Source organism: Lissotriton vulgaris, chromosome 10 (assembly GCF_964263255.1).
Source record: "Lissotriton vulgaris chromosome 10, aLisVul1.2, whole genome shotgun sequence".
Lineage (NCBI taxonomy): Eukaryota > Metazoa > Chordata > Amphibia > Caudata > Salamandridae > Lissotriton > Lissotriton vulgaris.
In genome coordinates this window covers 737,857,279-737,874,254 of record NC_141698.1, presented here as the reverse complement: position 1 = coordinate 737,874,254, position 16,976 = coordinate 737,857,279, and the positions used below count along the sequence as shown (strand labels likewise).

Below are 16,976 nucleotides of genomic sequence, written 5' to 3'. Positions count from 1 at the left end.
ACAAGATCAAATCTTCAATCCCTAACAAAAGTACGAACAAGAATAGAATACTCCTCTTTGAGAGCTTTCATCCTAAATCACTGTGACAAAATCTCCTGGTGGGTCAATTCCTCAGAATTTGAAGGAACTGCTCAAACATCGAAACTTATGATGATGAACAGGCTGATGTATTGGAGAATAAACTGTCAACACGCCATTATCTGAGGAAAATGATCAGAATGGAGAGTAAAAGAGCCAGGAACAACAATCGGGAAGCTCTACTTAAAACAGGAAAAACAGGAGAACAAGAGAATAGTATGTGTCACCACATACACTCCAATATCCAATAAAGTACAAAACATTGTACGAAAACATTGGCACATCCTCAATGGGGCATAAAAGCAGTGGGCACCGCCACTCTTTGATTTCAAGCGGAACAGAAGTATACATGATGAACTGGTCGACGCCAGGACACCACTACCAAAGACCCAAGAACAAACCACATTATGGCGCAATCAACAACCGGTAGGACACTACCCTTGTAGGGAATGCATAGCAGGCCCCTTCACCAGCATAATTAAAGAGGTAGATATAAAAACCAACAGACCATGGTGTGACGGGATATCAGTAACTGAGAGTAGACCAGGTTGTTTCAAGTACGGTTCTATTTTGCCAAACACTCTCTTTTGTCGACTGGTCTCTGCTCCCTACCCAGCCCGCTACTTTGCCCCGTACCTGTTCCAGCCCCGCTCCTCCCCTGGGAATGTGGCACAGCGACTCTTGGGGTCATTGGCCTCCCGGCTTTCAAGTGATGGTAACGGGGCCCAGCCTCCGCTCTCCCTCGTCTTTGTTCTTCTCAGTCTGGTCTCTCGGTCTTGTTCTCCACGCTGTTTCTTCCTCCTCTCTGGTACGGCTGTATCCCGTCTTCCTGGAGTTCCCTGCATTTGACGGCCCGGGCGTGATGACGTCATTTGGGGGTGGAGTCTCGTCCTGTATAAATCCCCAGTTAAAGGCACCAGCTACATGTTCCTCGTCAGCGCTCAATAAAGTTTGTGATTTTGGGAGCCATTCCTCCTGCTGAAAGGGGACAAGAGGAGGAAGGAGAGGTACAGCAGTCCACCAGTCTCTAATTGTCTTTACCTCCTCACTGGATTGTCCCGCCCCGTCACACATGGGTTCTAAAACAATTTAGCAACTGCAATACTGAGAATGTCATCTATATGCTCACTTGCCCCTGCAATCTCATATACGTAGGTATAACTTCGAGAAAGATTACGGTCCGCATTAACAAACACAAGAGCACCATCAAGTCTCAATGTCTCAAGGCCCCCAGCGCCTAGAGACCCTTACTGGTGATTGTGCGCTTTACAAATGTTGATTATTATTATCAAGTGCAAAAAAAAGCACACTAAATTGACAAGACACTACCTAGAACACAATCACAAAGACATAGATATGAGATGGGTAGTACTTGAGGTCATTAGGAGAACAAGCCCAGACAAACAGAAAATTCTCCACACCAGAGAACGATGGGTTTACCGTCTACATGCATTGTACACGGGTTTAAACAACAGAATACTATGGTTACAACAGGGAAATAAGATCTCAAGCCCATTCAGAATCAGCTTTAACCCACCATCTCATTATCGCACCTATCCAGATTTCCAATATTTTAATATGTGGACCCTGTCATCTCAAATCAAATGATCAACACAAAGAAATAAATTTTGCGATATGCTTACAGGGAATCTAAAATTAGAACCCATTAAATTTGTTTTTGATACCCGGGACCAATCCTGGAATCTCCCCAACTCGAATCGGGGTTTACTGATGGAGATGAATGGCTATTTATTGTTTATTCCAGCCATTCTACTCACAAAGTGTTCAGAGTATTACGGTGAGTGTTCGGCTGCAGCGCACACGACTCCACTTGCCGGCTGACACCTTTTAATTGCCAATTAGGGCCCACGTGCATCTAATTCACAGCAGGTCCGTATTTAGTGCACTATTTAAAGTCTGAATTTCACATTTCTCATTTTACCTCGGGATGAAGAGCAGAGACAGCTAGGATGACAGAAGCACCCAGATGTAGTAAGAGGGTGAATGACAGGATGAGTGAATACAGGTGGAATACCTTTACTTTTTCCACCAGGTAAGATTGGATGATAGAAGCTGACCTGGTTTATGTTTCTATTTGTTATTTTTACTTTCGTTTACAGAGTTTGACTACAGGGGTGTCTCCCTCACTCTTCTCCCATGGGGCATGTAGGAACCTCGACCAGGGTAAGATAGTGAGCTGGTCTTGTCGTCGAGTTGGCGATGCAGCCAGCGCAATGTATATAGTTTTATTTATTTATTCACTTGCTTTACTCCTTGCCGTCGTATGCCCAACTCCACTACCCCTCACCCTGCCCCCCAAATACCCCACAGCATTCCCTCTGCGAACAGCCAGTATGGTGAGGACTCAGCTTACTTTTTGGTGATGCTTGATCTTCCTGCAGTAGTTAAAAGTGGAGATCACTTTATTCTATTGAATAGATTGCCCCTGGTAATTTGTGCAGCCACCACCACAATTGGATGGTTGGATCCTTCATCTCACACCACATCCACAATATGACATTATATTTGTTTATGTCCAAGAAGCAGAACGGTCCTATAGTAAATGTCCAGACACATCATTGCTGCCAGCTATTTCTTTTTACATCTAGGTAGCAAGGACTATAAAAAAAATCCAGCCAAGATCTTGGTACTGTGGTGTACCTTCAAAGAGTACTGAAAAACACAGAGACCTAGATAAATAACACTTTCTTACAACCTAACAACTCCGAAACAGAGACAATTTCTTTTGAGCTAATGGAAGATCCATCCTTCAGTTACTTCCTATTCCAGAGATCCTTAATCAAAAGTTTGGCATCTCTTGCAAAGTAAAAAAACAACTAGGCAATACATTTCATGGCAACATGACTCTCAGAACTAATAGAGGCACATTTGTGTGGAGTTGCTTCCACCAACTTGCCAAATTAAGACCCATTTTGCCACTGCTGTCCATCAAGCATTAAACCCTGGCGGAGAGAGTAGCTGTTAATTTGAGTCTACATGTGACATCCATGCCCTAGTACTTCCTGAACACTGTCTGTTGTCACCGAAAGACTGCGTATGCACTGGGCACTGAGACCTCCCGGGGCGAGCTCTTTCGAGTAACGAGGTACCGACGGACAGTGCGGGCCTCCCTCCAGAGCAGCCTGGCTGGTAGAGGTGAGGCAGGACTATCCTACAGATGAGGATAACCTGGGTATAACCTGATAAAGAAAAGACAAACAGGAATACCGGTGTTGTATAAAAATGTATAATTTTTCACTTATTGCAGCAGCAATTACACAATTACATTCTGGTCCTAAAGAAAGCCACTGATACAAAGTGTTTTGATCATTAGGCTGAAACATGTTGACCACATAAGTGACAGTGGTTATACTGTTATACCACTGAGCTGTTTCATTTTTAATCCTGTCAGGTAGCACACAAGAATAAAGTGAATAACAGTGGAGTCTATTTAGGCAGTTTAAATTCACCTTCTATTCTTTCACACAGCGCTGCTAACCTCACTACACCTATCATCTCACATATGGGATTACTATCCTTCTCCAAAAAAACATCTCTGAGCTCCTTCCTTAAACACTTGAAGTAGTAGCTCCCAGTGTTGACTAGGTTTTCAATTCTGGTAAGGAGGCCCCATATGATGAAGCATGTCACCTTCGGGTGAGTGAGGGGTCTTATCCTTAAGGGATGCCTTCCCCCCTTTAAGTGTGATATGTATCACTTCATTTAGTTTTGAGAGAGTTAAGGTAAAACCTGAAAATTGATTTAATACACAAGGATACGACTAAAGGTGTGTCTTTTGGTATTTAGCTGCAGGATGCCGGATGCCACACCCAGCTCATTGATGGATGCCCTCATAGGTTGGGCAGTGCTGTCGGCTCTTTGATCTCTGACAAAAGGAGGATAGATCTATAATTAGATGGAGAAAAAAAGTTGGTGCGGGCAGAGGTGGAGCTGCGCAATCCAGCAGAAGACAAGGGATATCACACTTTGTAGTATTTTATGAGTATTTAACCATCTCTTGAACTGTGAACTACCTTTCCCAGGAGGGTGATTGTCCAGAGAACTCAATTGAAAGCCCCTAATTCAAGATGAGGCATGAGCATTTCCTATGATGCCAGTTCCCATGTGAATTAAACATGAAATTGGCAATCATAGGAGGAAATTGTATTGCTACACATTTGTTCCTTATTTTTTTGTTACAAACATTTCCCATTTGTACTCTCTTTTGTTCTTGATTTGTGGTTCCTGCAGGTGGATTCCAAGTGGATTCATCTTTGTGATTATTTGGCCTGATGTCAGGAGGAGTTTGGTGAATGCTATTCCACTCCAAAATAAATCCCCATCTCTAATCGAGTACTCCCAGATTGTCAAAGAGATGTTTTACCTTTGTGGTTTTCAACTAACTGGGACCCTCTTAAGAAGGCATCTGACAACTTTCACATGTGTTATACTGTGCAGGGTACACAGCACCTACGGGGAAGTGCTGATTTTTCCCTGGGCAATTAAGAAGGAAACTGGAAAGTCCCTGACTGCATCCAGTCCATTAAACTATTCTGGGGGATAATCTCAAGAACATGTGATAACCTTCGCAAAATTAGCTTAATGCAACATTGCATATCGCGGGGAAAATAACACTGTGTTAACTTTGTATTTACAATCCAGTGGCTCCATGTAATAGTCCGTCGATAACGTGTCAAATGACCCAGGTAAAATCAACGTAACGCCGCAAACATGCAAAACAAGAACGCAAAAAAAGTTGCGATGAGGCCAATCGCGATACAAAGATCAGCGATAACCAGCAACAGGCCTGCAATTCCCACGCGTCATGCGGGACAACGCACTATAAAAGCAGAACAAGAAAAACGCATCAAAAAACAATTACCTGTTTAGCACCAAGGATGCACCCAGACCCGGTGCCCAGGTCAACGCGAACCCCACAAGCCCCACAGATCACCAGCAAGGAACCTCGTGGTCGGGGTAGGCCAAAGAGAAGAGGAAGATGTGGTTCAGTCCGCATGACAACTGGATCGTCGCCACGGAGGTGACAGAACACAAACAACAACTGTCCGTCCGCTCCACCTTGTCATTGGCAATACAGATGGAAAAACGGCATTCCATTGTGAATGCAGTTGGACTGTTGAGGAGGCTCAAGATGTGCTGGCATGATGTGAAAAGCCAAACCAAGCAGAAACCTACTGCCAACAGGAAGGCAGCAACGGCGAATGGAGGTGGGAGTCCTGCACCACAGGAGTAGCTGGAGCAAATGGTGCCCACAGTCATCAGTGTGGAGACGGAGCAAGGAGTCGGGAGTCCGGACACAGCTCGACATGACCTGACACAACATCAACGGGGTGAGTAACGAAGAGGGACTTGGAGGACGGCGGTGACAGGCACAATGACGTGTAGCACACCGCACACCCACAATGACCCTGGGTCTTTCCCCTGATTCCCGTGGCACACTGCAGCACACATACAAACATCAAGTAGGCCCTCTTCCACCATGTGCCAAAAGGGTCCTACCCTACACATCACCAATTCCACAGCAGTGGAGAAGTGTGGCTCAGGGGTTAGAGGCGGCAGACCCGGAAGCTGAGATCGGCCCTGGACCAGGGTTCAATTCCCCGCCTCGGCGGGTCTTGGGCTCAAAAAATTCCACGGACTCGATAATTCTCGCTCCGGTGCCTTCTCAACTCACGGGTTCACACTCTGCGACTCTGGGCAATAGCTTGCTTAATCTCCACAACGGCCCCTCGCGGTGGGATGCCTGGCTTTCACCTTGTGGATACCCTGCCGGGGTTATCTCACAGGGGAATACCAGGACGGGTTCCCTAAGCAAGCGCCGGGAAACCCTTTGTGGGTAGCTGTGCGCTATATAAGCTCAAATACATTTACATTTACATTTACAGCACACACATGAAACCGTGCCAAACACAGCAAAGATGCACATTTGTAGGCAACACTGACAATGCAAGTGAAACTACATCACGATCAGCATGGCTGGAGAACAATCACCATGACATCGTGCATGCCGTGACACTCAGGTGGCTGGGTGCGGACCACATCCGTAAATGAGCAGGTCACACTCTGACCCATCCACATGCACAAACAACCACTGACGTCAACAATACATCTGCAGACAAACAATGCACAAGAGTACAAAAACCGTTCCAGAGCACAAATGACCCAAGTCTCCAACATCACTGCACCTTAAAAGCACAAAAGTCAAAGGCACACCGCCTCTAAGGGATAAGGGGCAGCAAAATCACAGCTGCTGGGGCGACTCTCCCACAATGCAGCACACACACATAGCAATGACAGCACATCCACATGGACGACAATGTGGTACACTGTGCAATACTTACACTGCAGAACAGAGGACACAACTGGTGTGTGTAGAAAATTGCCAATCTCATTTGACATAGCAGGAAACTGTGAGACGAAAATGTACGTGTACAACCACACATCCGTCATGTAGTACAAATGTCCACTGTCTCCCATCAAATAGTCTGCTCCACCCAAACAGTCACAATGTACATTGTCATGCAGTCTGTATGTAAACTTGAACAATGTGTCAACATACATGCCAACACAATGTCAACAAGCATCTCCCCTTCACATAGCAGAAGGACAAACAACACTTCCAGCAGAGCAGAAAGTGATGCTGAAGAGGACCTTCACACTTTCAACACCGACTCACTACAACAGTACGTGGACATCTTAGGCAATTGACCTCCAGGAGCAGGGCAACCCAGCTGCACCAAGGATACCCCGCCCCCTGCACAGACCACACAGCTGGACACACCCACCACCAAGGTTGGCTCCCAGCAGTACAACGAAGCACACATCGCATCCCAAGGCCAGGTGTCAGACTACCAGAAGGGGGTAGCCGAACAGCGGGTGGGGTTCGACCTCATGGAAGCCGAACTAAATCACATACATGGGTGTCTAAGTCCACACAGGGACCAACTACACTCCCCAACGGAGGTCACACTGCAACAGAGACACATGTCTTTGCACATCTCCAGTATTGAACCACACCCAGAGCCACGGGATAATCATTCACACTCCTACGCTGGACTGGCATACACCGGCCCAGTTCCCTCCTCTTATGTATTGAGTGGGGGACGACAAACCTACATGTGCAAGGTTTCACCCTCTGCCTGCGGTCACATGGCTGCGACCGCTGTACACGGCACAAGGTAATGTTGTAGGGCCCGGGCCTCTAATGCATGCGTCATGAGCACACGGACACACTCAGATAGTTGGTTGAACTTGCTATGGGCACGTGCGCTCAATACCTTTATTGCCAGGATCACATGTACCGTGACACCTGTGCTGGATGTGTGTGGGGTGAGTGTAAGCCAACCCTCATGGAGTTGTTGGTGCTGGCAACAACTTGAACAGTGAACACAATTAAAACGAAAACAGAAATCACCAGCAAAACATAAACAACTGTGAAGCATCATGGCGGTAGCCAGGGAAAGTACAGTGTACACCCAAAATGCAACCAGAATGGTCCATGAGTTGTGGTGCACTGAGTTAGTGGCACCTGAAGAGCTGAGCACGGTATCAAGCTGAAGATGGCACCCACGACAGGTGTGAGCAGTAAGACATCTCAGACTCTGGCACCTGTTGTTTGGAGTTGGTCTAGGCCCTGGTGGCGTGTGCATCCTGCGGTGATGCGACATCCGGGCATGTCAGGACTCTGATTTGATGTGTGAGACCAGGTGGATCGCAGTTGAGGCCGGAGGCAGCGGACAGCACAGGGCCACAGTCACATGGCATGGATGAGGCCCAGGCCATCGTCACAGAGGCCATCCAACATTCATTTAGACAGGGTCCATGACTTGAGCTGCAAAGAGTTAGTAGCCCCGGATGCACTGCGGCCGGCAAATGCATATGTATTTTCATGGATGCCATCCTTGTAGCTCTGGTTGATGATGGACTGTCGGTAGAGGTGGAATGATGCACACTGCCTGGATAGTTGGCGGCGACGTTGGTGGCGATTCCCCGCTGGTCAACTGTGGCCTGCACATTGATGGAATGCGTGTGCTTTCGGTTGGGTTAATTGTGTGCAGTGTCACCAGGGGGCACAAGAAGGACATGTGTGCAGTCAATTGCCCCCTAACACGTGCAGTAAGCCAGCTATGGCGTAGACGCCTTGCTTGGTCTCCAGCTGTTCATGCGCAGTGTGGGGGGTATAGGTACTGGGGTACCAAGCTGATGATTGCATCCAAGACAGTTGTGAGGAACTCTAATAGGGCTGGCTGTAAGACTCCTTCGAATCTTGCAGTTGTTGGATGGAAGGTACCAGAGGCCAACAGATGCAGCACAGCCAGCAGCTTTGTCTGAAGTGGGATGTTGGTTGTCTGCTGTGTTAGTACTGTCGGCCTGTGGGCAAAGATGTTCAGGATGCGGAGGATGGTTGTCCTTTTGAGCCTATAGTGGGCAATGACATTCTCAGGTGTAGGGTCTGTGAGGTTGGTGCGTGTTCTGAGGGTCCGATGTCTTTGTTTGCGCTGCCTTTGGGGTGGTCGGGGGGCAGGGAGGGGTCCAGGGGGAGCAGACCTGGGGGTGTTGACGGTGGGTTTTGTTGCCCTCCTGGGTCTCCGAGCTGCAGGATCAGTAGCTCCATGGCATCTGTTGTTCTTCAGGTGTGGCTCTGAGCTGTGCTCCCTTGTCTGGTGCCGGTTGTCGTCCGACTTTACACCAGGTAAGAGCAGGTGTTAATTTCCAGCAGCTAACACGCCTTATTGCATGTTTTGTGTTCTTATCGCCGATCTGGCTGTTCTTTGAGAATGTTATGGAGTGGTGTTGTTGTGGGTTTTGGCACGGGAACACCTACTCTGCATCTCATTAGCGTTAGTTGCGGGGATCATCTGAGGCAATGTTTTTTGCGACTGCTATCGCAGGTAAACTGGTATGGGCTGTTAGCACCAGCTTGTGAATGGGGTGACAAATTCATCGCAAATTTGGCTGCGATAAAGTGCCGTTAATTCGGCGATATGTCCTTGAGAATATACCCCTCTTTGTTATAAAGTACAGGGTCTAATGCACCAACTGGGAGGAGTTGCCCTTTCCCTGGACAATTAAGAAGAAAACTGAAAAGACTTACTCTGCTTCTAATCCTCGACACTAGATAATTGTTACTAGCTATAGAGCTTAACCATTGACAAAAGACAAAGAATGCTGCCATCAGAATGATTGCTGGTCTTAGAAGAAGGAATCATATCATGCAAGCTCCTACACTAGCTCCCAGTTAGAGATAGCATCCAGTTTATGCTAAGGTGCTGGATGTGTAAATGCATCAATGTTCTCTAAACCCCCTCCTATACCTGGCTAAACTAATCTCCCCACACTGCCTAGTAAAAACGCTAGGGAGCCTAGACAAAAAACTGTTAGGTATTTCATAGATCAGATTTACATCAAAAGCACATAAAGCCTTCCCAATTCTGGACCCTTCTCACTGGAACTCAGTGCTTAATTTGTGCCGGTGCTTTCTGCTGCTTAGCACCTGCACTTATTTTTCAGGGCCGGGTCTACACCTGAGGGACACTGTGTAAACTCACATCAGTGACTGAACTGCATGTAATATATATCAGTATAAATATTTGACTCACTACAGTGTAATTCACACTATCACAGGCCTCTGTGAAGAGTGCTGCTGTACCGATAATAAATCCATATTGTGGTTCTGTGCGAATTTGCCGTCAGTTCAGTGTTGCTGTGGGCGGGCGAATGATTGGGCTGGATTTTGTTATGTGGGATGGGGCGCCAGCAGCTTGCGTGTGCGTAACCTTTTTTTTTTAATTCCAACGCCTGCACACACGCACTTTTTGAGTCACCGCCAGTTCAGCACGACTTATGAAGGAAGTGCCACCAGTAAACAAGGAAGGATCCAAATTAACTCTGTTTTTTATAGCGCGTGGTGCGGTGTGACCATCACCGTGTTTAGTAAAGTTAAACAGACTTCGAGCCTGAGCAATCACGCCGCCGGACTCGAAGTCTGTTTAACTTTACTTTGTCTTTAATTACCATGAAGCGGTCGATTTCGGAGGACGTGGCATTGGCGGGTACCTGGCGCTGTCCTATCTAGTGACTGGAAATAAAGGGGAGCGGGCACATTTTGGGAGCAAAGAGCTGCAGAACTCTCCATGTGTGTGTGCGTTTTAGGACTGTAAAGTTGTTCTGGTTTACCTCAATGAAAGGTCACAACACGGTAGCATGTGCAATCTGGACTGTATGGAAACATTGGGAATTTATCGAAGGGCCAGCAGGGTTGAAGAAGCTGTAGGAAAGCAAGGGGAAAACCGGCATGCATGGGAGTGATACCGCCCCAACTCAAGCGACCTATATATGGTAGCATTTCATTTAATATTTCCTAACACCCGCAGGTAGTGGAGCGATGCTCATGTTTTACATTCTAGTTAGCACATGGCCACCTCAGTAGTGATGGGTCAAAACGCACAATCCCCTTACAGTATTCACTCGGTACTTACTTTTTTTTCATGCATGATGCAGGCCAAAGTAACTGCTGTGCCAGCCACCAAACCAGTCTTTGGAGCAAGTCCCTTTGAATGCCACTGGTTTTAGCAAAACCCTGTTCACGTGCCAACCGCTGCCATGGGCATGTTTTTCATTTTATTTCTGTCTTGGTCGCAGTCCACACACGCAGTGCCTGCTGTAGAGGTGAATTAGAGTTTGCTGGCAGTGTTGCACCCTCTCTGTGCCACAGTGAGGTAACACTGTGACACCAGTGTTTAATTGGTCTCATGGCCGGCTCCGGGGCACTACGACCGGTACCACCAAACCGGTGCTGATTTTAAGGAGCGCAGTGTTTGCAAGTTTATTTTCATTTTAAAAGCATCTGCTGCCGGGTTCCTTGTCTCCAGCAATTTTCCAGGCAACAATAAAGATTTATCGATAACTCAGTGATTAATGTTCTTCCTGGAGTGCGATGGGAGTTGTGTCTAGTAGAGGTTTTGACTCATCATTAGGTTGAGGGTTAATGTGCCTGCTGTAAAGAATTCGTACCATGCAGATTAAAAGTGCACATAATGTAACTAGGTCAGTGGGTTACTGCTTTTCTAAGAGACAGCTATTGTTACAGTTTATAAATTAAACATCCTAACATAGAACAGTAAATTATTAACTGTCGTCAAAGAACTGCATGCACAGTTCAAAGTGTAGGTTAGAGCATAGATTAATGTTGCAAAAAGGGTTAATTTGGGTAGAAATCAATTCTTATTATTAAAGAGAACCCCCAAGTATGGTGTTCTATTTTCAATTCAGAGGTTGTGCTTCTCCAGATCAAGCAGTCTTAAACTATACTGCCTACCCATATGGACATGCCACTCCAGCAACTTGTTGTCCCCCTGGCCTGTCTTATGTAACATTTCATATAGAGTGATTTACATACGTAGGATTAATTGTGTGTGGACCCAGTGGAGGAAGTGGGTGGAGCCAGAGGAAAATGGGTGAGGCATGCGAAAAACATTTGAGCACCTGGACTTCATATTTTACAAACTAAGCCTTACCCACGGCCTACTGTATGTATCCAATTTGTCCATCTTGAGAAAGGCCCCTAAAACCGAGCTATTTTTAGGTAATATTACAACACTAGTGCCAATAGTTTTGCACTGTAATGCCAGAACCCAGTAGAGAAGAACTGCTGATGTGAAATTACTTTATTGTAGCACGTCTTAAAACGTAGACATGCCAAAATAGGATAAAAAAGTTGCCAATGTAAGTCCCCTAGAGAAAAAACGTGTGGCCATCAAGCACCTATTTTTAGATAGAAATTAAAGAGGCCATTGGCATCTTCGTTTGTGACTATAGGAGTTGTCTGGTTATTCTGCACCACAGACATGGCATAATTAGACAGGATGATAAACCAGCATCCTACAGTTTCAAAAATACCTAATGCTATAATATAATTATGTATAGATTTTTTTTTGTGCATTTTGCTTACCTTAGCATTTTCGATACAAGGACAGATAGCCCAGGCTGCACTTGCTTGAACATCTGTATTTGGATTTTTTAGCAAGGACCATAATAAGCGAACTCCATCCAGCCGGTCAATTAACCTGTAAATGTCAGACATTAAAAATAATATTACCTTTAAGAATTGTAAACCTAAAACAATGTACAAACTTAAGTTATCCTTCTGTAAAACAACGTGCCTGTTGATTTGATATAATATTAGTTTTTTAGTGATTTGCAGCACCATCATTACATTTTCGGTTTACACTTGATTTATTTGCATAGGGAGTATCATTTAAGGTAAGATGCATAGGCTATATAGACGTGTATCTTCCTTTAATGTTCATGTAGTCAGCAAAGTAAAGCATTTTAAGTAAATAATTATGATGCAATAGGAATCTTCTAATAAAATCTAAGGCTAGAACACTACATATTCCACCTTTACTCGTTGCAAACTCTCTAGTCAGTTGATTACATCTAGGTATGCTTCTTAGGAGTTGTCTTTTAATATATGCTGTCTCTTAAATCTTGCCCAGCCTTCTTTTTCTCATTAAGAACTTGATTTCTGTCAAGATGTCCCCCTTCTTTATGCTAGCAGCCTAGGTAAAAAGATAACGGTCATACCATATTTAACTTTGGCGGTGTGCCAGGCATTGAAATCAATTATATTTTTTTAAACCAGAATTCGTAGTATGGTACGTTGTAGACAAGATCTCCATGTTATCCTCCTCCAGATTCTTCGGCCCAAATGTTAGTGTATGTGGCCTTAAGGTTTATGTTCTTCTTAAAGGATATTTACCACCTCAGGTCAACCTCTCCATACTTAAATGAAGTGCTTTATCCTTGAGGTCAACCTGGATGTAGTGACTTAAAATGACACTTGTTTGTGTAAGGACCCTGGTAAGAATATGAATCTTGAACTACCACTTGATGAGACTGGGCTTCCAACAGGTATGGTGTCTTAGACAGAACAGAAGCTACTGATAAGGAAGTGATAGCGGACACGATCTTGCTTACACGATTTTCTCAAAGAGCCACATGCTCGTAGAGAAATGCTTATTACATCCTTGCAGTAGTGCACAAACAGAATGTTCTCCTAAATATCAGCCCTAGCATTATTGGCTCGGTCTTCCAATAAGGTCTCCACAGCACTTCAACGTCTCTTTACTGTCCAAATATTATGTAGAGCCTTAATAGTAATAATGGGTACTTGTACTTCTTTGAAGAAGGTGGATACTTTTTTACAGGTGTTATCTGGAAAAAAAAAGTTACGTACCTGTACACTGTGGTTCTCCAGTATTGATATTTTTCATAGATTCACATGCTTGTATCTTCCCCATCGTCATTGTGGGAGTCTTGCGGTAGGTAGACAAGAAGTACCATAGAAGTACATAGAAACCATCCAGAAGGAGAGACAGACGTTGTCAGGCGCCAGCCTCCTTATGTAGGTCAAACCTTTGACCAATCATAGACCAGCCCTAGACCTCAGCTCCCCAGTCAGAGCCATAAGACCTCAGATTTTGCGCACAAGTGTGCTAATGTAAGAAATAAAATGAGATCAGAAGTGGCAAGCCTAGACGGGGAGGTGGTAGGGCTGCATGTGAATCTATGAAATATATCAATACTGGAGAAACGCAGTGTACAGGAAAATAACTTGTTTTTTCTCCAGTATTGAATCTTTCATAGATTCACATGCTTTATCAGAGTAGTTAGCAGTGTAGTTCCATTAGCTTGCGGCTAGACGAATATCTTCTATGCCATAAAAGACATATTGACACATACTAATACATATTAATCTTAAAACCGATAAAATCGTAAAATGTTCAATAAACAGTGAAAACAAAGTACACAAAATCAATTGAATTAAAAGGTATAAAAGACTGTACTTAAAAGAAATAGATGTCTCAGGACAACTTGACCCACAGCAGCATCCTCTTTCCATGCCGAGTCTAAGCAGTAATGCTTGGTCAATGTATGCATGTTGGACCATGTTGCCGCTCTACACATGTCTGGAAGCGATGCACTGGCAAACAGTGCTGTAGAGGCTGCCATCTTCCTTGTGGAGTGCTCAGACACTTTTACAGATAAAGGCTTGCCAGGCTTGGAGTGGCAGAACACAATCGCAGAGCAAATCCAACGTGCAATACTGTTTCTTGAAAGGGCTTGACTCTTTCTTGGTGATGTAAAGGACACAAATAACTCATTCGATTTTCTGAAAGTCTTTATCCTGTGCATGTAGAAGTTGATGCATCTCTTCAAATCTAAAGAGTGCAATGCTCTTTTCATGTTGGTTGAAGGATTTCCAAAGTACATAGAAAGAACAACTGGTTTGTTCAAGTGAAATGAAGTTGGAACTTTAGGAATGAATTGAGGATTTGTTCTCAAGAAAAGTTTATCCTGTCTGATTTGAAGGAAAGGCTCAGCAATCGTGAAAGCCTACATCTCACTGATACTTCTAGCCGACGTGAGGGCTACGAGTAGAGACGTTTTCCAAGAAACATATTTCAAAGCAGCCTTAAGTAAGGGCTCGAACAGTAATTTCATCAATTGAGCCAAAACTGTATTCAATTCCCACGGGACTGCAGGGCATTTTAAGGTTGGGAAAACCCTAAAGAGTCCTTTCATAAACTCCTTAACGATTCTTGTTGACCACAAAGAAAGTTCACCTGGTTTTCTGCGAAACCTGGAAATTGCCGACAGGTGTACCTTGATTGATGAGTGAGCTAATTTTGAATTTGCTTGATGAAGTAAATAAGGCAGGATCTGTTCCGGAGTTGATAGGAAAGGATGAAATTCCTTACTCTCGCACCAATGACAGAATCTTTTCCATTTTGCAACATAAGACCTATTAGTGGATGGAGCCTCGGCCCGCTGGAGAATGGACCTGCAATCTGGAGACATGTTTAAATCTGCGAATTCAAAGTTGTGAGGTTCCAAGCTGACAAACTTAGGGACCTTATTTGCTGATTAACAATTTGACCATTGTTCATCGAGAGTAGGTTTGGCAGCGGAGGAAAGATAATGTGTGGAGATATTGAACACAGGAAAAGTTCCATGTACCAAAACTGCCTCGGTCATGCCGGAGCTACGAGAAGAACAAGTTACTTACCTTAGGTAACGCTTTTTCTGGTGGATACAGTATCTGCCTGTGGATTCCTCACCTTATGAATATCCCCTGCGCCAGCATTCCGCAGAAACTTTTGCTAGCTCCCCGCGCCGACGAGGTTGTCATAGCGTCATGGCTCTGCACGCGGCTCCGCATGACTCCACAGAGCCATAAGAAGACCACATTTGCGTGATGACGTCAGTTCCACCCGTTTTTTCCGTGCCACTGAGGCAAAACGGGTGGACCGACCTTAGAGACAATGCATACATAGTATACAGAATTCACACAAATACACTAAGTGTATATTGAAATAAGAAAGCTTACATTTCAAATAAGCCAACAATAGACACTTAGAGGTAATAAAGTCTTGAGTACACAAAACATCAAATAACCAATACCTCCTCTTTCAAGGTATAAAAGGGTGGACAACGGGGAGGCGGGTGGGTCAGTGAGGAATTCACAGGCATACACTGTATCCACCAGAAAAAGCATTACCGAAAGTAAGTAACTTGTTCTTTTGATGTATACATCTGCCTGTGGATTCCTCACCTTATGAATAGAATCACACAGCAGTCAAACACCCGGAGCAGGGTGTCCACACTTCTATACCAAAAAGTCTTGTAAAACAGAGCACGCAAAATGACTGTACCTCCTCACCTCGGAATCTAAACAGTAATGCTTCGTGAAAGTGTGGAGGGAGGCCCAAGTTGTGGCTTTACAGATGTCCAACACAGGAACACCTCTGGAAAAGGCAGAAGTAGATGATTTAGCCCTGGTGGAATGAGCTCTAATGACTACAGGAGGCTCCTTACCAGCCAGAGAGCTGCATATCTTGATGCACAAGATGATCCATCTGGATAAAGTGCGCTTGGGCACTGCCTTGCGCTTCATACATCCATCATATCCAACAAAAAGTTGATCATCTTGACAGAAGTCCGTTGTTCTATCCAAATAGAAGCTAATTGACCTCTTTGGATCCAAACGATGAAGTCTCTCTTCCTCTTTGGATAAGTGAGGGGAGGATAGAAAGTAGGAAGGTTAATGGACTGACCTAGGTGAAAGGGAGTTACCACCTTAGGCAGCAAAGCAGCCCTGGTCCTGAGAACCATTTTTCAGCATGTATGGTCAAAAAAGAAGGCTTTGAACTCAAAGCCTGGAGCTCACTCACTCTCCTAGCCGAAGTGATAGTCACTAAAAAGACTGTTTTAAATGTCAACAGTCTCAAAGGACAACTATGCATAGGTTCGAACGTGGAACCCATTAAAAAAGTTAACACCAGATTTAAATACCACTGGGGCATAATAAAACGAGTGGGAGGAAACATGTTTGTCTGCCCCTTAATGAACCTTAAGACCATTGGAGACTTAAAAAGAGAGGGACGATCAGGCAAACAAAGAAATGCTGACAAGGCCGACAAATGTCCTTTAACAGTAGCCACAGCACAACCCTGCTGAGCCAAATGAAGTGAAAAACAAAGAACATCAGAAAGATGCGCTTTCAAAGGATCAACAGATTTCTCTCCACACCATCTAACAAATTTTGACCTCCTGTAGGAGTAGATAGACTTGGTGGAGTGTTACCTGGCCGATAAAATAACATCCACCAAGTTAGGCGGGATAGAAAAAGAATTCAGGTTACCCAATTCAAACTCCAGGCATGAAGGTGCAGGCTCTGGAGGTGGGGGTGTAGAACCTGCCCCTCCATCTGAGAGAGGAGGTCTGCCCTGAGAGGGAGACGGAGCGGAGAGTGCGATGAGATGTGAAGAAGGTCCGTGTACCACACCCTTTTTGGCTAATCTGGGGCGATCAAT

At 44.9% G+C, this 16,976-nt stretch overlaps 1 protein-coding gene across 2 annotated transcripts in view; it reads right to left on the bottom strand.

Moving 5' to 3' along the window:
- The window catches only part of ODAD2 (outer dynein arm docking complex subunit 2), a 1,227,385-nt gene that overhangs the window by 86,830 nt on the left and 1,123,579 nt on the right, over positions 1-16,976 (bottom strand). For both annotated transcript variants that reach the window (XM_086941603.1, XM_086941602.1), the window contains exon 17: positions 12,050-12,164. In XM_086941603.1, coding sequence (XP_086797729.1) covers positions 12,050-12,164 — 115 coding nt within the window. The remainder of the gene's footprint in view (positions 1-12,049; positions 12,165-16,976) is intronic.